Genomic DNA, 27,348 nt, shown 5'->3' with positions numbered 1-27,348 from the left:
CAGTATCTGGGATCCATCTGCATAACTTTCATGATTTCATAGAAGCTCACCGTATACACCTCAGGTTTTGTCTTTCTACACAGAGGAGCCCTATTTTAGTTTACTTCCACTAGGGCTGTGCTGATGACTTTAGTTGTCTCAGTGTTCTCCAAATATATCTTATTTCCATTATATTTTATAATTAGGTCAGGATTTTAACATTTTTAAAATTAGAACGTAATGGTTTTGTATGCTTGTGTGTCAGTGTGTCCAATATAACAATAATCTGTTCTGGCCTTTGTCTTGCCTTTTGGAGGAATGATATTTTTGGTTTTTCTGGTCATAGCAGCTAAGCTCATGCCTCATCATCTTATAAGTATAGTTTGAATTATACATTTTTAACCATACCAGTGACCCTTTTAGCCCCCAGACACCTTAAAATGTTTTTCTGGCCTGAGAAATTAGGTAAATGGAACCTGGGGCAGAATGTATGAGGAAAACCTCAGAGAAGAGAGAGCTGGAGAAGGAGTTCTCTTAATTCTGTGTACAAACCTGTATATGCCCAGAGCCCACCCAAGCTTTGGGTTCATGGGACAGACCCAAGTTGTTGAAAACAAGATTTGAACTATCATCCACATCTCCAGGCCCCTCAGTGGCACTTTCATGGGTCCAGACCCAGAACAGCATAGCAAAGGCTTGAGAACTGAACCAAGATTGGAATGACTGTGTGTAGAGATGAAAAAGAAATTGCAGTCTGAACCTAACCTAACCTAGCAGGTGATATGCCTGCTAAAATAAACAAGCAAATTAGTATTCTTCAAAGGATTATAACAGGACACAGGACCCAGAGTCTACACACCATTAACAATCGACAGTGTCTAGGATATAGCCTAAAATTACTTGACATCTGAGGAGCCAGTAAAATATGACCAATTTTGAAAGGAAAAGACAGTTAATAGGTATCAACCCTGAGACGATCTAGATGTTAGAAATAGCAGATAATTAAAAATAACTATTATAATGGTGCTTAATGAGGTAAACACAGTTGAAATAAATGGAAAGGTAGAAATTCTCAAGTGAGAAATAAAAACTAGAACCAAATGGACATTTTAAACCTGAAAAATATATCTCAAATAAAAAATTAATTACATGAACTCCATAGCTGAATGAAATTGACAAAAGGAAGAGTTAACTGACTCTTCAAGTTAATTGACTCTTCCTTTAACTTGAAGATAGACCAATAGAAATTATCCAAACAGAAGAAAACAGAGAAAAATGATTGGGGGTGGGGGCAAGAACAGAGCCTGGGAAACCTGAGGGACAGTATCAACAGGGTTGACATTCTTGTCATTAGGATCCAGAAAAGAGAAGAAAGAGATTGGTTCAGAAAAATTATGTGAACAAATTATGAACAAAAACTTCCCAACATTTGTTAAAGACATAAGTTTATAGATTTAAGAAACTAGATAAACCTGAAATAAGATAAACACAAAGAAAAGCAAGCTTACAAATAATCAAACTTCTGAAAACTAAAAATAAAGAAGAAGCAGTATGGCTTATGGTGGTCTTTTGTCACAGACATGAGCTAACAAACTTTGTTTTTTGCTACCCTTGGCAATTTTGTTCTATGAAGTGGCCCTCCAGAGCATAACTGAAATCTGTTTTGGTGACTTCAAAGGGGCTTGTCAGCTATTTTATTCCATGTGGGAACTTGTAACAGGACCAAATGTATTTTTAATTAGGTAGGTTTTCGTAAAAAAAAAAAAAAAAGTCACTGAAAAATATTATTTGTTAGTTTCTAGGGAAAAAGCCAAAATATCAGAATACCTGTTTTATGAGGGTACATTCTCCTTATCTTTCCAGTTGACTTTTTATTTGTTTGCCTGGGACCCGTGGCAGTAGACTTAATTTTGATACATCTTTGCCATTATTGCCTACTTTGTGGGGAATTTAACTGAAGGGGAAACATTTTCTAAGGGACTGAATCTGAAAGATGGTAGCATCAAAATCATGTATCTGTGCATTTAATGTGTGTATATATGTGTAGTACATTGCACAGTTTTTGACACGTAGTCGTAAAATATCAAGGTTAATTCTCTTCATTTTTGGAAAAGAAATTCATCTTTTGCCATTCTCCATTTATCTAGAAAACAATACCAATTAAACGTCTAATCTCTATGTTACATTTATATAAGCTAATACCTGGCCATCAGTTTGCATGTTGTCTCATTGTACATGTAATGTGAAAATCATTTGATCATTTTGGGAATCTCTATAAAGCTGATCAAGCAAGAAAACTGTCATTCCTCCAGTAGGTTTTGTTTTAGCACATCAAGAGTGTAATATAGTCAGTGCTAGGAAAAGAAATCAAAATTGAAAAATTTGTTAATTTTTTGTTATTTCTTTCAGTAAGTATGGATTCTCTACAACATACCTGAATTGATTAATTTAATTAGAATTATCATTTAAAAAGCAAGGACAATTGAATATAATTTTCACTTAAAAATAACTTTTTTGTGCTGTTTTCTCTTAATGAAATAGTTTATGAATTTCTTATATTACATAATTATTATTAATAAAAATTTGAGTTTTGGTCAAAATAATGGTACCAGGGAACTTGGAAGACTCTGTTTTCCAAAATTAATTATTAGATATTCAAATTGTCAGAGATTGGGTAATAGATAATTTTAGTAGTATAAGTTCTGAAATTTTATTTTAATAGCATCATTGGGTTGTTACAATAATGTTAGTTTGGTGTGAGATTGTTGTATAAAAGATTTAATTGACACTTACCTGACTTTAGGTGTTAATGAGGGAAAAGCTTTTGTTTTCTTAATTGTATGTTTTTTGGTATTTCTCTGAGATCTAGAAGTTTAGTATTTGTGACCTTTTTTGCATTGTTGGCCTGTTATGTTCTAGTAAACTTCTATCTGCTTTTACAAATAGTATAATTAATATCAAAAGATGATGAAAATAATGAATATAAATAATGGCTTTGGGTTTTAAGTTTCCCTTCTTTATTGTTTTATTCAGCTGATTTAACTTTTTAGCTCAGGATTAGCATTCTGAAACATTTTTGCTGGATATCCCTTGGAGAGGATAAGCTTCTGTTAGAAGCAGTGACCTTTAGCTCTTCTCACCACTCCAAGGCGCGATGGAAAGGTGTCTAGTCTTTTCTACCACTGTACAAAAGCAGTCTTTGTCCTTTGGGGCTAAAAAGTTAACAGCTTCACTGATGTGAAGGCAGTCTTTCAAGGGCATAGCTGAGTAATTCAACTCAAATGAGAAAATTTAAGAACAAGAATCCTTTAACTGGAATGGGTAAGAGAGGAGGGAAGTTGAGAAATTTCAGGACAGTTTGAATAAATATTAATGCTTTTCATATATGACTGTAGAAAGAGGTCATGGTTTAACTGGCCTGATTTTGTCTGTTTTTCTAATTGATACTAATTGTTGTTACCCATTAGTTTTGTAAAAAATCATTGTATCCATTCTTGTCATCCTATCACACATGGATGCATATAACAGAATCTAATGTCTTTATTTTCAGCTGATGGCTGAAAGCCAGTCAGTAAACTTAGTATGTGGCCTTTTGATAATTCAACTAATATGTTGGGTAGCTATTTTGTTGGCTAATTGAAAATAAAATGCTTAAGGTATTTGCCCATTTCTGTTTGTTTAAAAGAAACCTTGTTAACATGTTGAATTTTCTTTTACTGTGCTGCTTTTATCTGGGCACTGTTTCTGTGCACATCTTTAAACTTCAAAGAGCAGAATGATGAAAAATGTACAGGCCCCCAAATAAGGTCTAGACATTGCATTTTTAGTTTTTAAACTTCTCTTCATATCTTATGATTTTCACTGTATAATGTGCAGTCTCTTTATGTGCCACAATTAGTTCTTGATATTTATGTTATATAGCAGGTACTATTTCTTTTTAATATATAGGACTTGAAGAGTTTTTTTGTTTCTCCATAAGGGCTTGGAAGAGAACTTATATTAAGTATTGAGAAATTCATACACATGTCCATGTAATTTATATTTTAACTGAAGATTATCAAAGCCTTATGGTCTACTGTTGCTCAATAGCATGTAATAATAATCAAGGTCATGTGGAGCACTGAAGTTGCTTGAGTTTCTGGAGCTTGTACATATATTTGAGACCTTTGTAAGAGTCTTTGCAGAAGCTCAGGGAATGCTGACAATGTATTATGAGCCTCCAGTTTATTGTGTGTTTACTATTCACCATGTAAATGGTAGTTCTGTTGGAAAAGAGTTTATAATGTAGCAGTTGGCAGTTTCATAAGCCTTTTAGGAGTGTGCTTTTGTCCCTTCTAACACAAGGCAGTATGATAATTGGACAGGTTTAGAGCTAGGTTTTCCAAAGTGTGTTTTGTAGAATACCCATGCTATACGTTGTTAATAGATAATACACAGAATATTAAAAATAGATACTAAAAAGGGTTCTATAGTTAATTAAATTTGGGAAACATAGGGTTAAGCAGTGGTAAATAGGTTTCTTTCCTGGAGGACTTCTAAGAATTTTTCTTATGGTGATGTATTTTATGAATTTCTAAGAGGGAAATGAATCTACAAAGGTTTGAAAAGGTGCAAACAATAAATATACCATTGTTCCTGTGTTTACAGACTTCTGGGGCTTTTTATACTCTCTTTATTATGCTTTTTTCAGATTAACAGTTGGACCCATTGCTTTAATTCTAAAGTTAACTTCTTCTGAAAGGTATCTGGAGGTTGAAGAAAAACAGTTGAGCATAAAATTTGAAAATATAACTAGTATACTGTTTAAAATTAAATTTATCTTGTATGTCTCCCTTTTCTGGACTAGTGTATACTGTAAAGGGTTTTTCAAATATTTTTATTATGGAGCCTTTTTCATATAGATTATTTTCAAGGACTAGTGTTCCATGGAACATACTTTGGGAAACATAAGTCTGTCCTTGAAATAATTCTCAATTTGTTTATTTCATGAAGTGTTTGGTTTTTATAATTAGGATAGATGTTTCAGTAATTTGCTGTATCATGTTCACTGTTAGATTTTGGTTTGTTTTTTTTTAATGTATTTTTATTGAAGTATAGTCAGTTCACAATGTTGCATCAACTTCTGATATACAGCACAATACTTCAGTCATATTAGGAACATACATATATTCGTTTTCATACTCTTTTTCACCACAAGTTACTACAAGATATTGAATATAGTTCCCTGTGCCACACAGTATAAACTGGTTGTTTATCTATTTTATATACATTAGTATGTGCATGGTTTGATATTATGATCTCAATTCTACCAATTACTAAGCTTCAATTTTTGCTTTTAGAGTGAAGATGGTAATAGAACTTACTTCTTAGGGTTATTGTGAGGATTAAGGCAAATTTCCATGTAACATTTAACATTAATGTCCAGTACAGAATAAACACTCAATAAAATTTGTTATTATAGGGAATTATACATGCACATGTTCCTCTCATATTTAGAGATGGATATTTTATCTATGGCCTTATCTTTAAAATTTCCTTAGCATGAGAGCCACATGTCTAGGTGCTATATTTGAAACTTTAATAAGAAAGCCTCTTGGTTTTATAGTTTTTTCTAAATGGAAAATAGCCAGAGAACCTATCTGTAGCACTTAATCTAACAGGGTACATTTAGGGCTTCCATTTACCTTGTATTCTGTAGCAAAAATATGTCCTTTTTAAGCACCAAAGTATCTATGGTTAGGCCATTGATGGTTTCCCATTGCTTGAGGGAAGAATTCAGCTTGTTCCTGAATTGCATATATAAACACACAGACCTTGAAAATTAACAGTCTTCTTGAGAATTATGGATCACGTTTGTAATGAGGCAATGTCTTGAGCTTTTCCCACAGTTTACCTACATATTTATTGGAATGTGTTGAGCAGTCCATGTCATATATGCTTGTCTGTTCTGTAGTAGAATCAACAAGTAATAGCTGTAGGCAAAATAAGGAGAAACTAGTTACATGAGATCGAAGTAGTTGAAATAAATTGGTGATAACTTGTTTAGAACCACCAGTCAGAAGTATATACTTTAGCATTTCTCGTAGTTAAGGACTACTGGCAACAAATTCTTTTGGCTTTCCTATATCTGAAATCGGCCAGAAGCAAAAATACATACAGGGCTGTTTATAAGAATAGTGATATGAATGATGGAGTTTCTAGGAACAAATAGCAAGCTATAGCAGACAAAAAACAAAGTTATTAATTTTTATAAAGGAGTTTTAGAATTACAGATTTTTCTTTTCTAATTGATATGCAAATGATTAGTAATAAAATAATTACTGTTTAATCTTTTAACTGAAGAAAAGAAGCACAAATCAGAGAGTAAATGAAATAGATTTACAAAAATTTACATGGGGTAGGTGACATTTTACTTATGTATATAATGTCTTTTTTTTTTTTTTTTTTTTTTTGGTGGAGGAAGGTAATTAGGTTTACTTGTTTATTTACTTTTAGTGGAGATACTAGGGATTGAATCCAGGACCTTGTGCATGCTAAGCGTGCTCTCCACTGCTTGAGCTATACCCTCCCCCCATGTATATAGTGTCTTAACTGCTTTAAATTCTTGATTTCAAGTTCTGTGTGTAAGTCCTCAGAAGTAGTTGGCCTCACATGACAATGGTTTAAATGCTTTGTTTGTTTTCTCTGTTACTTTTATGACTCTTACTTACTTAGATTCTATAATACTATGATTAATGAAATGTTTCTTTTTTATTTCTAGTTATTCAAAATAGCATTAATGCCAATTTCAGAGGGAGTCTTGTTTTATTTTTGCATATTTAATTTTAGTTGTCCACAGAGTGAACATACATGTTTACTGAGCTTTATTACATTTAGAATTATATAAGAAACAATTTTTTAAATGTGGCCACACAATCATCAAATTGTAGTTTTTGATGACTATTGCATATTTTGTACTTACCTGCTCCTCTGTTAAACATTAAGGTAATTTCTATCTTTTGAACATGTTATAGACAATACTATGGTTAGTATATTTGTACAAATAGAATATAATTTTTAAAATTTTATCTCAGAAAGATTAAGTAACTTGCTCAGAGTCATACAGCTGGTAAGTGTCTGAGCAGTCTGGGCTGTAAAGTCTATGTTCCTCATAACTTTGCTGTGATGCCTCTTTTGATACGTTTTGCCAAATTAGCTCTCTCAAAAAAGGGTTACACTTATCTTCAGTCAGTTTAACCACAACTGACCAGTATTGGATGATGATTTTTTTTAAAAAGTAACCAACTTAATAGGTATAAAATGATATATTTTTATTCTATAGAAGCACTTGATAAAGAAGATTAATTTAAATATCTAAAGCTATAAGTTAAATTTTTGTTCAGTAAAAAAAAAAACCTTTTCTCTGTGATTGCTTTTTACCATTAGAAATTTGAAAGCAGGAAATTGACTAAGGCTATTTCTGAAGGAACTGGTATCTTAGACATTCCTAGACTGAGTCATCTGTCTTTAGGGACTGATCTCATTGTTTTATTAACTTTGTTTAGCAAGTATTTTGCGGTAGAGATACTTAATTGTACAAAAGAATCACAATTTGAGAATAGTTTTCTATTTGTCAGTGATAATTTAAAAACTTATTTAAGATAAATGTTTTAAATTCTAAGGGCATGAGTTGTTCATAGTTGAAAATTAAAAACCATGCACAAATTATAAATTAAAAAGTTTTAAAAACACACCCTGTTCTCTAGTCTCCTGGTCTCAATCCACTAGTTATATGAAAACCATCCACTGCTCCATCTGCCATTCTTGTTTTCCATTTCAAACTACTATTAACTATTTGTGATAATTATTTTTTGTTAATATAAATGTCTAACCTCCCCTTCCCTCCCCTCCCCTCCCCTCTCCTTCCTTCCTTCAGCTGTGAATTCTTTGGAATTGTGAATATTCTTTTGAAATATGGAGCTCAGTTAAATGAACTTCATTTGGCATACTGCCTGAAGTATGAGAAGTTTTCAGTGTTTCGCTACTTTTTGAAGAAATGTTGTCCATTGACACCTTGGAGCCACATATCTGAATTTATTAATCATGCAATTAAAGCACAGACAAAATATAAGGAATGGTTGCCATCTCTCCTGCTTGCTGGATTTGACCCACTAAGTCTACTATGCAGTTCTTGGTAAGAAATCCTACCATTGCGGACCTTACCTTTTTTGAATGAATATTCTGCCTTTAATTTTCCCCAATTTCTTGAGTGTTGGGAGGAGGGTGGTGGTGTGTGTATGTGAAGACTTTGATAGCTGGATTGGGGTGAAGGAATTGGGGGCTGCTAATAGTGAGATTGAGTGTAAGGATAGAGTCCTGGAAAAAGGTCAGAGGTGGCTAGAAGGGAGTAGAGAGGAATGGGTGTCAGGGACCCCTCCTGAGAGCGATATTTCTTCTACTTAAGCCATCCTTCATGCTGCTCTCAAAACGCCTGTGACAGAGTGGTTAGAGCTGCTGTGGAGATTTCTGTCATCTTTTAGTCAACTAGAGTGAATACTCCTATCCTATAGCATCTTGTCTATTTGAACTTTGTCTCCCTCAATAAGTACTGATTTTTGAAGTAGCTGAGGATAAACTGTTTACTTCAGGTGGTTTCTCACAAGGGTAGCCCCTATGAGTGATTCTGTGAAAGCTGAGTTAGGATTTTTCTAGGGCAAGAAGAGAAAAACTTTCTATCAGCCTCTGCAAAAGTTTGAAGTGTTTAGGTGGGCTAAGAAGGTAATCGTACCTGTGAGAGAACTCTCTTGGCCTGATAATTTGAGTCAAATGAGAACACAGAAGAGAAGTCTCCAGGAATATAGAGAACTTGGGTATTTTGTAAAATTTCAATAAAACATCCAGAAAACTTCCTTTTTTTTTTTTTTGCTTCAGAAACTACCATTCACTAAAGTAAAATGTAGACAATATTGAGATTTTGGGTGTCAGAAAAGTGCTTTGATATCTTGTTATTTGAGTTTTGCTTTTCAGAAGAGATCCTCTTTGAGGTTCATGCGGGCAACACTAATGGTTCCCATGCATAAACTTTGTACTTCTGGGACTCCCTCTTCCACCTGGTGGCTTCTCTATCTTCCTGTGAAGAACAAATCTTTATTTGGCAAGATCCCAGTATCTCACCTTTTTATTATGTCTGCCATAATATAGAATTCAAGAATTTTCACTAAGCAGAGGTTTTATGCTTAGAACTGTCATCCCTTTCTGATACTAAGTGTTTCAGGTATGTGGTTTGTAAGGAAAAACTGCTTTCTAATAGAAAGTTTGAGGAATACAGAAGTAAAAGCAGATTTAGATATGTGTTCTGATCTTGACTTCTTTTTTTTTTCAGTTTATGATGGGTTGAGTCCCTGATTGTATTTACTTCTTTGTTCAACTGCTGATTAAAACATAAGTTATCTGTCAAAGACTCATTGTTGCATTGTCCTTTATTCCATTTCAGTAAATACAATGGATTTTTTAGATAATTGAGTGAAATATAAAGATTATTGACAATTGATTGGGAAATCTCTGATTTTAGGAAGTTTTTTATATATGCGTACTTGTTTTGCATGTGCACACACACATACTCTGCTGAGATATAAACAGTTCGTCAATGAATGTTATATCCAGTTATTAACAAAGCTGTTTAAGTACCCTTAACTATTTACTTAGTGAATTTTATGTTGTGTTTGGGCTCCTGACAGCTAGCAACAGTTGCCCCTCGTCATTCTAGAATTCATTCCCCAGCTGCTACTGTAAATCCAACCGACACATGGTAGCAGTTGGCACCCCTGACAGAGTGTTCCCTTTCTTCTCTCACTCCACTTAGTGCTTATTTTCAAGGCACCCACTTTCTTCTCAGCCACACTCCTTGTGTTTCTCTACTGAAGCTTCTAACTGAACTCCATATTACTTGCCCATTACTTTCAGCCTTCGTACTCCATTCTGGTTTCTAGTTTGTTCATTTCTTTAACCAGTACTTAAAATACCGCCTGACACACAGTAGGTACTATTTTAAGTTCTTGACTATTAACTCATTTAATATAAAATATAGTTGATATTATTATTCTTATTTTACAGAAGAAGGAATTGAGGCACTGAGTGTTTAACATAGTTGCCCAAACTCACAGTTTTCGCTAGAGCTTAGATTTGGACCCAGGCTGTCCTCTAGTGTGGCTCAAGTCTGTGTCTGTTACCACTGTGCTCTGCTGAGTTAGCCCTATGTATCCCCAGTGATACAAAAGTTATAACACTTAATTTCAGATACCTTAATCCCTTGCCTAACTTGGGGAGATCTGCGCCAACTTTTCTTGCTCCTTTCTACTCCTAAATTAGGAAGAACCTGTGCAGGGAAAAAATTAAATTTATCTTCTTTTCCTTTCTTCTGCAGACAACTGCATAGACTGCTGGAAGGAGAGGAAATTATTTAGCTTTATTCTCCCAGAAGTCTTAGTAAATATACTCTCCCATCCCCAGTTCTGATACATAGTCCCCTTCTACCTATGTGATGAGCCCATTTGCAAATTTTTGTGGTAATAAGCTACTGGGTTTATGTTAAATTTATTGCATTTGTTAGGATAGAAAAGAACTAATAAACTGCAAATTGTTTTGAATTGTAAAACTTTCAGCTATCTGAATTGAGAATGCCAGTTGCATATGTTTTACTCCAAAAGAGTAACTTTATATTTTATATTCATTAGAAAAAATACAATGGAAAATTTCACTTAGGCAATGAAAATGCTTAACATGGTCAAATTTTTGTTCACAGATCTTTTATTGAATGGATAAAGCCAGTGTTTTTGCTGAGTATGATAAATGTTTTGCTTTCTTTGATCAAATTTACAAAGAGCTGTTATAAAAAAAATTATCCCATGAAAATTCCAATATGTTGTTAGAGTGGATTTTGGTTGTATCTTATTTATAGCACATCTAAGTCTGTTGCTTAATCTTTGTCATGTAAATTATAAATGTCTTTCCTAGGTATTGGTTGTCTTAAACAGTCTTAAAAAAATGTATCTGGCTGAATAATTGCCTGTCACAATATAATCTACAGAGTTGAAATATTTTCTCAACTTTAAGCATAACTAGATTTCCATCCCATCGGCAATGCAATAGGCAAATAATAGAAAGTAAATGTCATCTGTGCGTTTAGTTGATTAACTGTCACTCGTTTATGATTGTACAACTGCTTTGTACAATGTAATGGTCAATGTAGTACAGTAACAATACATTTTTAGTGGCATTATCAGCATTGGTAAAATAAATTCACCATTAACTAAAGCTGTATAAACAGATTTATTTCTCATGTGTGTGTTTAGATAACTGCATAAAAATGACTTGCGTTTGGTCACAGTGAAACTTAAAGCACATTAAGGTAGAAAAATTAAACCATTAAAAGAGAAATAAGGACCCAAAACCAAGTAATCTTTGGTGTGGGGCTCCTAGAAAGTCAAGGAGATTGTTTGCCTTTGAATGTATTTTATCATTTCATTTATTCTCAGTATTTCCTAATAAATTGTGACTTCACTGAGAGCTTGAGAAGTAAAATGTTTCCCAAGGCATTTGCGCTACGCTTTCAGTTCTTCCTTATGTAAATTTGAGTAGTAGAGAATTAAGAATTTGGGAAATAATTTTTAGCCTCTCTAATCAGTCACTTGAAGGATACTTTGACCCTGAAATACAAGAAATAAATTATCTTTGAGAAGACAAGTTTAGAGTATTATTCAATTTCTTTCCTTTCCTTCTGTTTTTTCCCTTTTGCTTTGCTCAGTAGTGTGTCCAAAAAAAGCAACCATGAGAAGAATTTCTGTTTTTGAAGTAATCACCAAAGACCCTAATCATTTTATTTTTCTTCAAACTGTGTGATGGTAGGGGAGTATCTAACTGAGTAGAAGATAAGTAATCTTGTTAGAATTTAGAGTTCTCTTTAAGCTTTGACTGAATTTCACGTGTACTGTGTTATAAGGCCCACTGAGAATGTAATACTGAAAATCTCAAACCAACTCTAGTAATATCAAATATTTATATAATATCTGGTAGTTTTAAAAGTCTGTTTACTGTATTATCTCAATTATTTTCATGAATAGTCCCGTAAAATAGGCAGTTGAGTATTATTCTCATTTTAGAGACCAGGATCTAAGGCTTAAAGAATTTAGACTCATATGATTGTAAGTAGTAGAGGTGGTATTAGAAATCAGAACTTTTCTTACGTTATTGCTCCTCCCATTAGGATTCAAGTGCTTCTAAAATTTAAGACGTCTCTTCTGGGTGTGTTGGTAGGAAGTCTGACCTTATTTTGAAAGAATAGAGGGAGAACTGTTTGTCATCAACACCTTCTTTCAGTCTTTAAAGCCAAAACTTATTCCCTACATCCTTCAGAGCTGCATCTATAATGGAGAACATTCTTAGAGGAGAACAGTTGTAGTACATGCCTGGGAGTTGGGCAGAAACAAGCCATCTCTCCTGTACACTCAGTTTAGGGATAACTTTCAGTGTTTGGGCTTTATCCTTTCAGGACTGTTAAGTAATGTGTCTGTAAGGATGACCAATCTAGATTTGGCAATGACCCCATTGGGAGGAGATAATGGCAAATCCACTGATAACACTGGTGCTAAATCTGTCTTTTCTTACCACTGCTGCTGGGGAATGAGAAGGAAAGACTAAGACTACCCTCTGTGAGAGTAGACACTCCTCTTGTCATCTACTGGTCAGCCACACACAGAGTTACTCAAGTTTCATGCGGGAACCTGTAGATGATTCTTCACATCCACTGAACTTCTCTCTAGTTATCCGAATATTTTCTGTGCCTTCAGTCCTCTGTCTGCTTTCCACATTTAAGATGTTGTAAGAATAGGTATGTGGTGTTTGTTTTCAGGACAAATACTTGGTGTATTTTGTGTCTAACGGTGTGTTAACATCTTGCTAATATAGGATTGACTCAGTCAGCGATGACATCCTTATCTTCACTTTGGAGTTTACTAATTGGAGGAACCTTCCTCCAGCTGTTGAAAAGATGCTCTCTGCTCGTGCCTCAAACTCCTCTCGGGCTCTGCAGAAACATATAGGTAAGAAAGTACGGTTTTCAAACACACGTCACTATTTTTTCTTCTCTTCCTTCTCTAAACTAACTGTTGTAATTTTAAGTGATAACTCATTGGAAAACATATATGTAGTTGGGCATTATCTGCATTTTCTTTGTGTGGGGCAAGGATGGGATTGCGGCAAGGGCATCATAGTAATTTCCTTCAACAAAAATCACATCTGATTTCGTAAATTTAGCCTAAGGAGCAAATAAAGAAAAACAAATGTTTACTGAAATTGTAATGATATCCTTTTATTTTTAGTAAGGGTTGTACAAACAAAAGTGAGTCCTAAAAATCTTATTAGTGAATATTTAGTTTGTGGTCAGAAGAATGCTAAATGCAGTTTTCTTCTTTGGAGTTTATGTGGATTTGTGTTCTCTCTTTTAATATTTTATCATCATCTAAAAGGAAGTATCACCATTCTTTATTTTTACCTGTTCTTACTGAATGTATGCCAGTATGTTGGTATGACTGTAAAGGTGAGCTATTTTAAAACTAATTTTCGAATTACCCTCACTTTTGAAAAAAGCTTTTAAGTTAGTTAAAACATTAAAGAGTGAGCAGTAGATTTTACACAAGGAAACCAGTTTAAACTAATCATAATATATGCAAATTATTTCTATTTATTTAGTCAGATTTTACTCCAACTATATTTTGTTAACCAGATTATGTCTTAAGTTAGAAAAATTATTTCTTCACTGATATTTTTACATGAAATTAACTTCATAAAACATGTTGAATGGGTTTTTAACAAGTAAACTTAATGCATGTGTAGAAATGTGTCTTCTAATTTCTTGAAAAATTACATTTAAGTAAATTTTCTCAATCAAAAACAGACATTCAGGAAAATATGCTCTTGAACTGAGGTGCATTCAGACTGTTAGAGAGGTTTCTTGCTGAAGAAAAAGTGTAATCTGTTTGGATTCTGAGCCTTCTAGTAGAGAATTTCTTTAATGGTAATGTTGGAAAACTCACTTGCATATAAGAATTGCATCTGCTTTTACTAACTATGTATCTGTGGAGGTAGAGGGCAGATACCTATTCTGAATTGATAGAATTTGGGACAGTGGATTTGGAAACAGAAAGTGGAAAAGAGGGAACATATGCCAAATGGGAAAATTATTGCAGACTATCAATTAGTAAAGATCTGTGAGAGTTTACTCTGAAGACTTTAACATATGGCAGGTTTGTCCAGATGAAGGTAAAAATTGTGCATGAGTGCATTAGCCTGCAGTTGACTAAATCCATCAAAGGCTCCTTGTTTAATTAGGCAGTAGGTAGAGCTTGTGTGAGGTAATAATCGTCATCTCTTAAGAGGATTTTATTTTGGCTGAAGACTTGCAGAAGCCTTTCTCAGAGGTATTAATGTAGCTAATGCCTTTCTGCTCTATTTCTCTAGCCACGACCTCTTTTCTTGGTTGTGGTCTCATATAGCTAACTGACTTTTGCATATCTCCACTTGGTATACCACATTTTGACATATCCAGAATTTGAATTTGTCATTTTTCCTATGAATCCTGATGGTTTTTCTATTTCCTGATTCAGGAGGTGAGGTGGTTTACAAATGCTGTTTACTAAGAACGTGAGTTATCCCTGGCAGCTGTTTGTTACTTGTTTCATCCAAAGCAGCGGTGTTCAACAGGATGATTTTGCCCCCCTACAGGGGATATTTTAGTTGTCACAATTGGTAGAGGTGCTGTTGCCATCTAGTGGATAGAAGCGGGAGTGTGTGTGTGGGCAGGGGGATGCTGCTAAATATTCTGCCAGGCACAGGACAGGTCCCACAATGAATTATCTGGCCCCAATGTCGCTAGTGCCAAGGTTGAGAAACCCTGATCCACTTTGACTCTTGTGTTGTCCAGTGTTTAAAAAGCCCTTTTATTTCTATCCCAGAAAGACTTTTTAACCCTATTCTTATTGCAAACTCCTTAGGGAAAGCTTGTGTTCTTCCTTGAGGTCATAGTGGTCTCTCACGATAGTCTTCAGTGGTTACTCTTCTGCAGATAATGGGAGCCATCACAATGCTGGACTTTAGTAAGGCTAGAAGGAAAAGATATGCTTTCCTCCTCAGTTGCCTGAGTTTCAGAGTGGGATTATGATTCTCTTTCTTCATGTAGTTCAAGACTGTCTTGAATGTACCCAGCTCTTCTTTTTTCTTCAGTTTTCAGGACATTGAGTTTCTGTGTACTGGTCACCTGTATTCTCCCCTCCTTTATTTGGATTTTAAGATGCAAGATTTCTAGTAAGCAGAAGCATGATTAGGGTTTTAACACCAATGAGAGTGAGCTCAGATAGTTTTTTGATTACTTCTCTAAATGTTTGACAGTCTTGGTTTCACCCCACTTTCTCCAATAACTTATCGTGGTATTAAAAAAAATTGCCTTGTCGGTATATTCTTTTAACTTTTTTGGAAAAGATGCTTCTTGTAGCTCTGCCACAATCAGTGAGCCCCTAGGTAGCTTTAGTTCCCTAGCTCCTTTAGGTATACCAGTGTCTATCGCAAGGGAAGGATTTTCTCCATTTTTTTCCTAAGCTCTTTTCAAGTCTTGGAAATGCCTTATACTTGGTCAAAACCCTCCTTTCCTCACCTTCTTCCTCCTTAAGGAAACAGCAGCTTGGCCTGGTAGTTTATAAATAAGAAAGACAACCAATTCCTTGCTGCTCATCTTTTAATCATTGAGTAAGATTTGTCTTCAAACAGTTTGTTTACATTAGGAAAGAAATGTGTGCCAGGTAAACTCTACTGACTGGCTGCAGCTTTAATGACAATTTTTTGATCATGAGTCTGTATATACCTCTCAGAAACATCAATTCAGCCACATTGCAGTAGACTTGTTAGCCGAAAAATTTGCCAACCCCTGGCCAACTGACCAAGATCAAGTCTAGGAAATTATGTTCTTATGGGTAAAAACACTTGGCTTTAGTTCATCCTGAACTTTAGTGATCAAACATAAACAGTTCCATCCAGAGTATTACATGGATCTGATCCTACAAAGGACTGTAAAAGGGTTCCTGGAAACTCTCTTGATCTAGTCATTTCAGTGTTCCTCTGCTTTGTTCTAAACATGATGTAAAACAGTTTATACATACAGACAATCACAAACAGTAAAACATGTAGAATCTAAAACATAAAACAAACTTGTGAATATTACAGAGAAGAAACAGATTCATAGATACTGAGAACAAACTAGTGGTTACCACTGGGGTGAGGGAAGGAAGAGTGGCAAGATATAAAGGGTAGATGATTAAGAAGTATGGACTACTATGTATAAAATAAATTATACAGCACAGGGAATATACCCAATATTCTATAACAACTGTAAGTGAAGTATAATTTTTTTAAATGGAGTATAACCTTTGAAAATTGGGAATCCCTATGTTATACACCTGAAACTTACATAATATTATAACTTAACTATACTTCAATTAAAAATTAAGAACCCCATCAGTATTGGCCTTTCATCTTCAAAAATCAAACATGTGACCTTCTATTTGTAGAGGAGGAAACTTTTTACCTCCCTGCTACTAGCCATGTTATGGGCCTTCACAACTTAAGCAGAGTCACGCCTTGATTAACAGTCCTGCAGTCCTGCAGACTGCCCCTATTATGAGATTTAAGAGCCAAGCTTGGTTTTGTTTTGTTTGTTTTGTTTTAATGAGAAATGTATAGTTAACTTAAAATTTTAACAAGTTTCCATTTGCCCACTTACAATTTTATCATTTTTGCTTCACACAGCCTCTTATAAATCCAAGTGGTAGTTTTTTGTTTTTTGTGTGTGCTTGGTGGGAAACTTAACTAAACTAGGTACTAATGAGTTGTAGCCACATTTGCTGGGACGTTTTGCTGTTAAAACTGCTTTGATGATATCAGAAATCTATCGGTGTGCTAAGAGAGGGGGAAAATGTTGCCCTAGAGCAATTAAAACAGAATTTTTAAAAGTGTCTTGTCGGTTCACCGATATTACTTTAAAGCCCATTTCACTTCCCATATATGTATTGCATGTGTGCAGGCACACCCCTGGGACAGCTATATCCTAATTAAAACAAAAGAACATTGTTTTCCAGATCCCAAATATTTATTTTAGGGTGGAAAGGCAATTAGGATAGGAGCTTTAGTTTTTGATAGCTTGTTCATCTGATAACTTTTAACCACTCAAATCTATAATTGTAGTTAGTTCCAAATATGGATCATAGGCAGAAGTCTTCAAAGAAGAGAAGCTATCATGTAAGTATTTCTGTAGGTAGGCATTTACAAATATAGCTATTTATATTCATTAATTCCTTAGTGAGTGAATTTTTTAATTACACCCCAGCTATGTATCAGACACTGATTTAGAATCTATGAATGAAAAAAAACCATATTTCTTTAGTGCAGTGGCTAAAAGAGAATGATGCAGGGTCATGGCAGAATTTTCTTTTAAAACAAGAGAGGCTTGAACATGTTTTATAGGTTAAGGGGTCTCAGTTTGTTTAAAAAAACATTAGATTAAAGATTTGGAGATCAAAGTGATAATTTATATAGTAAGATTTCACATAAGCCAGAGGGAGATGGAATTAACCTTAAATAAACAAACTTTTTTCCTTTGAGAAGAAGAGAGATGACGGGGTAGATGTGAAAAAGTTTATAGTTTGAGTATTAGAAACTGAGAGAAAGAGAGCCTAGAAGACTTCCTGTTTTTACTTAAGAAGTCGGAGGTAAAATCTTGCTAAGAAGGAAACTGAAGTGAGAGTTGGTAGGAGAAACTTGGTTTGGAATGGTTGTTGTGGGAAACAGGAACTAGTGAAAGATTTACGAAGCAATCCTGGGGGCCTCGTGGCGGCTGGAAGTAGTATAGTTTGTACGGTCACATGGTAGCTTTTTCCCAGTGTGGCTTCAGTTTCTCTGTATTGGGGAGCAGAGGGAATATGGTTAGACTGATTCTGGGGATTGTCAGAGCAGGTACAGAAGAATTGAGTTTGATAAAATAAAATAGCATAAGTGATGGGTCTGTGGAATTCCATCAGACAGAAAAAGAAGTGAGAAAGGAAGGGAGGGACCTGATAGACTAGAAGGCAGGAGGAGTCAGGGCCCGAGGTCTCAGTGATGGTAACGATCAGGTGCAGTGGCAGTCAGGGAGAGCAGACTCTGGAAGGAGAGGAAGTAGTATATGTTGGAATTTAAGGACAGAAAAACATGAGTCTGAAAGTGGTGCAGAAGGGCTATGAGAATACTAACCTGCCTTCGAGACTTTGTGGTGGGTGTGACAAAGATGTGGAAGAATGAGAAAATTCTATTTTATAAGTTGGTTGAGGAAGTAGTTTTCTTGGGAGGATCAGGCTTCCGTGAGTACAAGAGGTGGAGAGAGTGTCCTGTAAAGTGTTCTAGAGGAAGGAGAGTTGGTTTATGATAGAATAGGGGTTCCTGAGCACTTTATGGAAAGGTTTTGGTGGGAGTTAAAATTTACTTTATCATCCTAAGCTTGATTTTCTCCTGTTAACCTCAGACCACTGTGTTACATTTCCCTAAACAAGTTAGGGAAATGAAGAATGTATTTTTATTTCTGAGAGATTTGGAAACCATGATTCATTTTTTTCATTTGTTTACCACTGGAAAATGCTTAAGCTAGATGATTTTACTTAATTTTCAAATATTCCAGGCATCCTAAGGGAGAGGGGAAGATGGAATTGCTTATCAGTGATTAAGTTCCCCCTTTCATTTTATCTTTTCTCTTATAGTAAGGTTGTAGTTGTAAGACTTGAACTTTCATTTTTTTCCCACTTAGCACGCATGGCCTGATGCCTCGTACCTACATATCTACGTGGGTTAGGTTTATGCTTCCCAAAGTGGGTGACCAGGCACCCATACTTGTGGTGTAATTTAGTGAATTGTAGTTCATGTTTGATTGTGATTACATTATCCAGTTTTAACTCAACCAATTCTCAGAAATTGGCCAAGTGGCTTAAAAAGATTTCTGCAAAAAATAATGTTTTATGCGGATAATACTAAAAGTACAAGTAAAAGTGAACCAATAAAATAATCATAGAGCTGCACTCCAATTCTTACCAGATTGCCATGTCATGTGATAAAAAATGCTGACCACCCAATCCGAGCTGACAAGTAGTTCAGAAGAATCAAGAAAAGTATTTAAAAATATGGTTCACCTTTACTAAAGTTAACAGTGAGCCTTGGTGTTAGTTTGTAGTGTGTGGTGAGATATTAGGTAATGAAAATATCATAATCAGCAAGGTGTTCTAATCTAAGCATCCAGAACATGAAGATAAACCCTGTGATTTTTTTCATCAGTATTTGTCTAATGATGCTCAATCCATTATTTTTATAAAATTTGCTAAACACAATGATAAATGCTTAGAGCTTTTAAGTTTTCTTATTTAGTAGTGAAAAGACAAAAAATTAACATACCATTGAGGAAATGTATGTTCTTGCTGCCACAGTAAAACTGGCTGAAATAACATGGGGACAAAGTAAAATGCATTTCTTATTAGCAAATATTATTGAAAGAAACATAGAAAACGTTGCTAAAGAGTTAAAAGAAAGGAGTAAAAATATAACCTTGGAGATAGGAAGTATGGTGTACTACAGTGGAAGAAGATATGTAATATTTATAACATGTCTCAGCTTAGGGTATTTGTTAACAAAGATTCTGTTTCAGTAAGAAAATGGGTAGTTACTTTTCTGAGAGCTACTGAAGGAAATACATACCAGAAAAGATATATTTGAAACAGTAATGACTTACTTAATAGAATAATGTTTATTTGGAAAAGCTATGTAATAACACTGACTACTTAGAGTGGCTTACTTTTCTGTAAATGTAAGGAAATGAAGATAACATCATAAATGAAGTGAGTTTAGTTCATCATCAATCGTCAGGCTAATACAGGAGAGTATGTTGAAACCAGAATTGCATGAAGTAATATAGTTGTGAATAATTTTATAAAAACATGACCTTTAAAATTTGTAGTCTTTGTAGTACTTTATAATGGGGTGAGAGTGACCGTGGTTCTTGTTTATACATCCAGCAGTTTGCTGTTTATGTTGTGACAACTTAAAAAGAGTCCTTGAACTTAGAGGTGAATTACGTATTTTTCTTTTGCGAAGATACAACTGTTCCAATTTCCTTAACTTTTGTTTCCCGTAGTAATGAATAGCTATGAGTAGTATGAAACCTAGTACATATTTCCTAAAATTCTGTTGATTTAAGGTAAAAATAACATTTTAACTGAGTGAAAAAGAAACTGCTTTCTGAAAGAAACTTTGCTATGGGGACATGATTTTGAAAACATGCTGGAAAATATTTTTATTGTTATGTGATTTTTCTGGCCAAAAACAGTGTTGTATCACCTGGAAAAACTCTCATATTGACACACTTAAATTACTTGGAAACAGTTTCCTTAGATTTAAAGGCATTTAATAAAAATGTGAAAAGGCTAAACTTTCTAATTACCTTATAAACTGATTGATATCAGGAAAAACAGAAGTTTACCAGATGAATTTTGATAACAATTTTGCATAATTACGAGATAGGATAAGTTAGTATCCTGATTAGTTCAGCTAAGCCACAGTCTACTCTTCCTGTTTGAGTCTATGTGTTCTTTGTAAGATATTTTTTCAATTGCATCAGACTTTATAACTAAAGTATCAAAGTAGACTGGACCTAGAACCAAATCCTGGAATTATCGTATCACGATGAATTAATGAAGCTTAGTCACCTCGCTCTTATTAAAAATTGGTAGTGTTTTTAGTAAAATTGAAAAGGGTTTTTTATACCTTTAATAAATAAATGAAATCATTTAAAATATAATTCTTACTTCATTTTAGCTTATTCTTTTAACTTTGTGTATTTAGTACAAATAATGTTAATAGTATACATATATAATTTATATTTACATAAATATCCAATATCAAGGTTACATACTCAATGACTTTTCACTAACTGGTTGTACATTCAGAACATTTGGAAATCACTAGATTAGGTGGTGCCTAGGATTTGTATATTGTTTACAGTTTATAAAATGCTTTTGCAGGTTTGTGCTAACTTGAACCTCACCAACAATCTTTTGATGCAGAGAAGTGTCAATTTTGTCCATTTTACAGATGAGTCATAGTCATTTCGTAGAAGAGGAGCTCAAGGTCAGAGCATTTAAAAAACTTGCTCAGGGTCACACAACTAGTTAATGGTGGCTCGTCAACTCCAGCTCAGGTCTTTTTACTGGGTAGTGCTCTCTCCATTCATTCTATTCATTGCTGTTCTTGATTTAAGTTTTTGATTTCCTGCCCTAATCTGTCTCTGTTTATTCTTCCGAGTCCTCAGAAAGTAGCTTTTCGTATTTTGTCCAAGTTTCTAGTTGTAATTAGTGAGAGAGAGACTGTACAAGTAAAATCAGAAACACTGGGAACAAAAGGATGGAACCAGAAAGACAATATATTAGTGATGAAAATCCATTGTAGTAGATGGCCCAGAATACATTTGATGTGGAAAGCCATGCAGAAGAACCATAGAAATAAAAAATCCAGGCAGATGTATCATTTGAATATTGGCATGAGGGCAGGCTAGAGATGAATGGTTGTGGAAAATATAGATATGTATGTATGTATAGGCATGTGTGATGTGCATGTAGTTCTGTGCTTTAGTAAACTTGGCATTAACAGGCATAATGAATTAAGAATTATAGGACTTACTTTGATCATTGTTTTGATTTTAATATAACTTCATATAACGTGGCCTTCTGTTTTGATTGTAACATACAACAAAATTAACAAAACGGAAGACTTTTATATAGAAATGAAAAGTTAAAAGTTGCTTGTCTGCTAATAGTCTAGAGGTAAGCTGGGTTTAACATACTAACTTGAAAATGATTGGGTCAAAAAAGTGAATCAAAAGTATGGTATGGTTTTAGACATCATTTTCTACGTTACGATCAGTGCCATAATGTAGGAAAAGAGATTTATTTAACAAATTAAAATCTGGTTTTAACAGGTTTTCATGGAAGTTATGTTTTATGTATAGCTTCTGGGCTTTTTCATATTATAAATTCAAGGCATGGCTTGATCTTCTCTCAGCCTAGTGGCAACACATCTGGAAATACCATGCATCACTAAAACTTGCATAGAAATTTTGCGTACTTTGAAATATTGCATGTATGATTGTACAACTCCTTTAGTATTCCCTGGCGTATTAAACTAAGATGGAGCTGATGGGTGTATTATTGTCTGTGTTAATAATCCACAGATGGAAGACTCCCTCAGTTCAAATGAATACAGTTCTTACCTCTAATTGTTCATTGGGTCAGTGATCTATTGTGCTCACAGGAGGAAAATGAAAACGGTGCAGTTAAAATTAGAACCAGTAACTGGAGTTACTATACCCTTCCCCTTTTGTTTTAATTATAAAGTGGGAAGATCTTCTGAAACTTACGATAGTTGCAGTGATTTAGAAGATGCTGAAGAATTATTTTGGGCTTGTCTCATTTTAAAGAACCCCAGACTTGGGGTCAAATCATTTGGATTCTAGTGTCAGCTCTGTTCATGTACAGTGCCAGCACAGGCAAGTCAGTTCAGTTTCCCATAGCAAATGTGTCCTGGTCTGTTTTGGCTTGATCACAGATGATTAAGCTTCTATATAACATATTAGCACAAAGAAACAAATGGTTTCTTTAGTTTTAAAGACTAGGGCTACAATGGTGTAGTCAGAATACCTCGAAAGGCTTGTCCACACCGCAGTAGGCTGTGGGGCAGCTTGAGGAGCTGGTGAGTCAGTGTGCTCTGCCAAACTGGTCAAGCTGAGCAGCATTAAGGATCCTTTAGCCCCAAATGATCAGCTCTCCTCTGGGTTGCACAGCCATCCTATTTCTTCCGGTTGGTTTTAAACAAGGATGTGCAGAATGAAGAGATTTCAGTTTAACAAGATGTGTATTATACTCCACCTGAATATAAATAAAAATTCTTTTAACCAGTCTCACTGTAACCCGCCCACTCTAGTTTTGTCATTTGCTCTGTCAGTCTCATCTGTCTATGTTCATGGCATGCTCAGTGTTTGTAGCTGATGGGCTACTTTCTAGTATGTCAGCATACTTCTGTCTCTACCAGCTGAGTTGTGTGCTTACCTAGAATCAGTTACGCTCATTCCCAAAACTTTAATTACATTTGTGTGTACCCAGTGACATGAGGAGCAATTATTTTTCCTGATCTCACTGGGTAAGAGGGCTTCCTTACATGTAATAGTTGAACATGGGCAACCTGCTTGTTGAAATTGAACCTGCTTACTTCTTTGGAAAACTGGGGGTTTGCAGTTTGAGCGTGCTCTCTGTATGGTTTCCTATGAATCCCTCCAATGTTTCCTTTATCTGTGTTTTCTCATCTTAGAAGTGAGAATGATGATTCTTCCTTTAAGTTTACAGAAAAGAGTTAAATTTAAGCAGTATATGGGTATGAAAACAGTAGAAATAAATGTGCTATATATTATAGATGAAATAGTCTTATTATTTATAATGGGGAGTCTGTATAACCCATGGTAATTTAAAGAAATACTCTTTTTAGACTCAGGTTTTATGTACAGAATCAGGTAACTTTCTTTTCTAATTTGGCATTTTAAAACACTATGGTTTGAGGAGTTTCCCAGACTCTGAATAAACTAAACTAAACTTAAACCAATAAGTTTAAACTAAAATGTAGGATGATGGATTTAACCTCAGTGGTTTGGGAGATGTTGATGTTAGAGAATTAGTATGTCGCAGGCCCTGTGGGATATTGCAGTTTAAAGGACCCTAAACTTGGAGTCAGACCAACTGGTCTGATATCAGTTGGGATCTTGATAGTACTTATCTTTGCTGCTCTGATCCAGATCTGTTTAATCATTGGTGTATTTCACAGGGATTTATAAAAGATTTCTTGGACTAATAAAAGGCAAAAAAGGCATTAAATTTGATTTGCATAAAAACCACTAGCTGTTTTTAGTACTCTCAGTTTTCATGGATGTTAACTTCTTTAGTTAACAGTCTTCATTTTGGAAAATGAAACCACTATCTTATGATTCTTAATTAATTGTGTGTGAGTTACCCTTTAATTGGTAATTAGCTTTTGTCAGCGGTGTACATACACATGCACATGCATGTTTTGGAGTCATATGCACTTGAATTTGAATCCTGGTCTACGATGTACTAGATGTGTGACCTTTGGAAAGTTACTTAAACCTCTGTTTTATTATCTCTGTAAGAGCATGATAATATATACCTTATAGGGTTATTGAAGATAAAAAGAGGATGTGTGTGAAGTAATATAGGCATATGGGATTGTAGGCACTTGATAAATATTCCTTTTCTCTCTGGTTCAGTTTTAAAATTTCGTTCTATATTATGGATAAAAAGAGCAAAAATTATGTAAGCTACACATTTATTCACTTGATGTGGTAGGTCTGGAGACCATTTGCAATGAGAGTAAGAGGGAAGTAACATTTACTGCTGTGAGTTTCTATCATTTCTAAAGTTAGATCCTTCGTTTCCTAAGTCCCAACTTATGTCACCGGATTTTTAGAATTTGAACATTCAGTTTTATATGGCCCTGGGTACTGACTTGGAATGTATGGCCAGAAATTGGAGAGGAACCAGATGAAGGCTGTAAAAAGGATAAAGTTTATTGTGGTCATCTTGGTCCAAGTAATTGTCTTTCAAAAGTAGTCTAAGTAAACATCACTTCTCTTGTACTACACAGAGATGGGGGGGAAGAAAACGACATGTACCTTAATGTACTGATATATCTCTCTGGTTAAAATATTTGTATCGTCTTTCTTTTGTTTGTTTCTCAGCCTCTATTCCATCCCTTACCCACCTTTGTCGATTGGAAATTCGGTCCAGTCTAAAACCAGAACAACTGCAATCTGACAGTTTTATCTGTCAGTTGCCACTTCCCAGAAGCCTACATGATTATTTGCTCTATGCAGAGGTTCTGAGGATGAATGAAGTTCCAGAACTGGCAGTTATTCAAGATGGAAAAATCAGCGAAGCTACTTAACGCAGCTCATGTCTTACCCTGAAAACCAAGATAAGGAGCCATGGAGTACAAATTCTTCATGATTTTATGGTCACAAAAGATGGTTTTTGTTTGTCTGATTGGTTAGGTGTTAGAGGGCAGTAATTTAATGCAAATGTTTACAACTGGGCTTCCAGGTAAAAAAGTATTGTAAACCTCACTCATGTTACTTTATTGTAGTTTCATCACCAGTACCCTTTATGTTGTAATACTCATTTACGTAACCATTTTCTGCTTTATTCTGTTACAGAACTGTGATGCTACTTCTAGTGCTAAACATGGCATATTTCCACCTATAGTTCTGTGTTTACCTAGGGCTAGAGTTTAGAATGGAATGCATAAATCTTCACTGGAAGTATACACACAGTGGGGTTGAATCTATTATTATTTTATTTGAGGTTGAATATCTTTTATATTTATAAAAGAACTATCTTATATTCCATTCTCTTAATTCAGTCTCTTTTATCAAGAATTGATATTCATTGGCTTTTCACGATAAACTCAGGGGAGAATTCTTTTTTAAAAGACTATAGTAAATGAATCATTTTGCTGTTTTTTTTTTTTTTTCCAGTTCCTCGATAACTCTCTGGCTAAAAAAGACTCCCATTTCTGCAAAGGCAAGAAAAGATCTAAATTCAAAGATATGTTCAGTTGAAAGAAACTTAGGTTGGTATTGAGATAAATAAGCATTTTACCACACTTACAGTGCTAATTAGGAGACAGAGAGACATTTCTGTGGTACCATCTTTAAATAAAGAAAGGTATGTATTCCTGTGTCACTCAGTATCAAATAAAACATTGAAGCTCCATTCAGCCTCTAAATCAGAGGGCAGCTTTGATCCTATGAAGCAATGATTGCTAGTTCTGTTAATATTATAGTGTATTTCCTTTTTGCTATCTAGATAGGTTATCAAATAGTCCATGAAATTTAAACCCTGGAATCCTAGGTTAGTGAGACATTGCCTCATTGGTGTTAAAATTACTCAATCTGAATCTAGAGTCAGAGAGGACTAAACACTCAAGTGAGCTTTGATAAAAGTCTGTGGGCACTAGCCTTGAGAGAAAGGTAGTGAAAGCAGGCAACTAGAGATGGAGTCCAAAGCAGGGGAAAGTATTCTGTCCTTTTAAGAGCCGGTGGCTTAAAATAGATGGAAGTGGGTCAGCCATATTTATCTCTGATAGGCTTTTCCTGTTTGATGAAAGCAGTGATGACGGCGTACCATTTGATAGAGACATTGTTAATGTCCAGGGGGTTGACTGAACTTAACTCAGATTAGAGCTATAGTTGCTGCCTTTGGGGCGGAGATAGAGTTTGAATATGGGTATACAAGTAGAAATAAGGGTAGATATCGAAAAACAGGTGGAAATTCTGATAGTTAATAAAGAAATTCTAAAAAAGTATATGCTATATGATATTTTTAAAACATTGTCTGTTTCTTTGTTTTTCCAAACCCCAAGTCTCTGATTTTAACATAACCAGTTTTTTGTTAGGGTCCAATGTACATAGAATGTTTACATTTAAGGGTGAATCTTTTTGTGTTTTCATGTTCAAATAAGTAATAAAAATTCAACTATTCGTAACTTATCATTAAGCTCTTATTTTTAAAAATCTGAAAATAAATATTTTAGAGACACTGAAAATCCTTAGTATTTAAAACATAAATGATTTTACTTACTGTATACATTGGACTATTAGACTATTTTATAATAAAGTATTTATGATTTTTATGACTAATGGCAAGGAGTCAGTGAGAAATCTAATCGAAAAGCATCTAAAGGTAAGTAAGTTATAGTTGCAGCTTCTGATCAAAATGATGCATCTGGTTAGCATGAACTTTAAGCTTTTGCCCTGTGTGTACCATGTTGCTTTAATACTCTTAAAGTCACAAGGAACCTAATGAAGAACCCTCATACAGTAATTCTCTGATGATAGTACATATTACCAGAGCAGGACACAAATCAGTTTTAATAACAGTTGCCAAAATTTTACCCTTCCTTGATCTGATGTTGTCCTTCAAGTGTATTTCCTGTGGATCCTTCCTGTCATAGGACATCTTTCTGTGATCATTTGATGTAATAGTGGTAACCTGAACATTGTTTTTTATTTTTTTAATTGAATTGTAATTGATTTACAATGTTGTATTAGTTTCAGGTATATAGCAAAATGATTCAGTTATACATAAATATATATATATTATATATATAATTTCTTTATTAACTATATATAATATATACATATATATGTATTCTTTT

General features: G+C 34.5%; 1 protein-coding gene across 3 annotated transcripts in view; it reads left to right on the top strand.

Annotated features, from left to right (window-relative positions):
- ASB3 (ankyrin repeat and SOCS box containing 3) overlaps positions 1-26,680 on the top strand; it is an 83,569-nt gene extending 56,889 nt beyond the window's left edge. For 2 of the 3 annotated variants that reach the window (XM_032497544.1, XM_032497543.1), the window contains 3 exons: positions 7,895-8,152; positions 12,922-13,055; positions 24,872-26,680. In XM_032497544.1, the coding sequence (XP_032353435.1) occupies positions 7,895-8,152; positions 12,922-13,055; positions 24,872-25,077 (598 nt within the window). In that variant the 3' untranslated portion in view covers positions 25,078-26,680. The remainder of the gene's footprint in view (positions 1-7,894; positions 8,153-12,921; positions 13,056-24,871) is intronic. The other variant, XM_032497545.1, reaches the window with a different exon arrangement.
- The last annotated feature ends 668 nt before the right edge of the window (positions 26,681-27,348 follow it).

This window comes from Camelus ferus, chromosome 15, assembly GCF_009834535.1.
Source record: "Camelus ferus isolate YT-003-E chromosome 15, BCGSAC_Cfer_1.0, whole genome shotgun sequence".
In the NCBI taxonomy this organism is placed as follows: Eukaryota; Metazoa; Chordata; class Mammalia; order Artiodactyla; family Camelidae; genus Camelus; species Camelus ferus.
The sequence above is the reverse complement of the archived record's forward strand: the minus strand, read 5'-3'. Positions and strand labels throughout refer to the sequence as shown.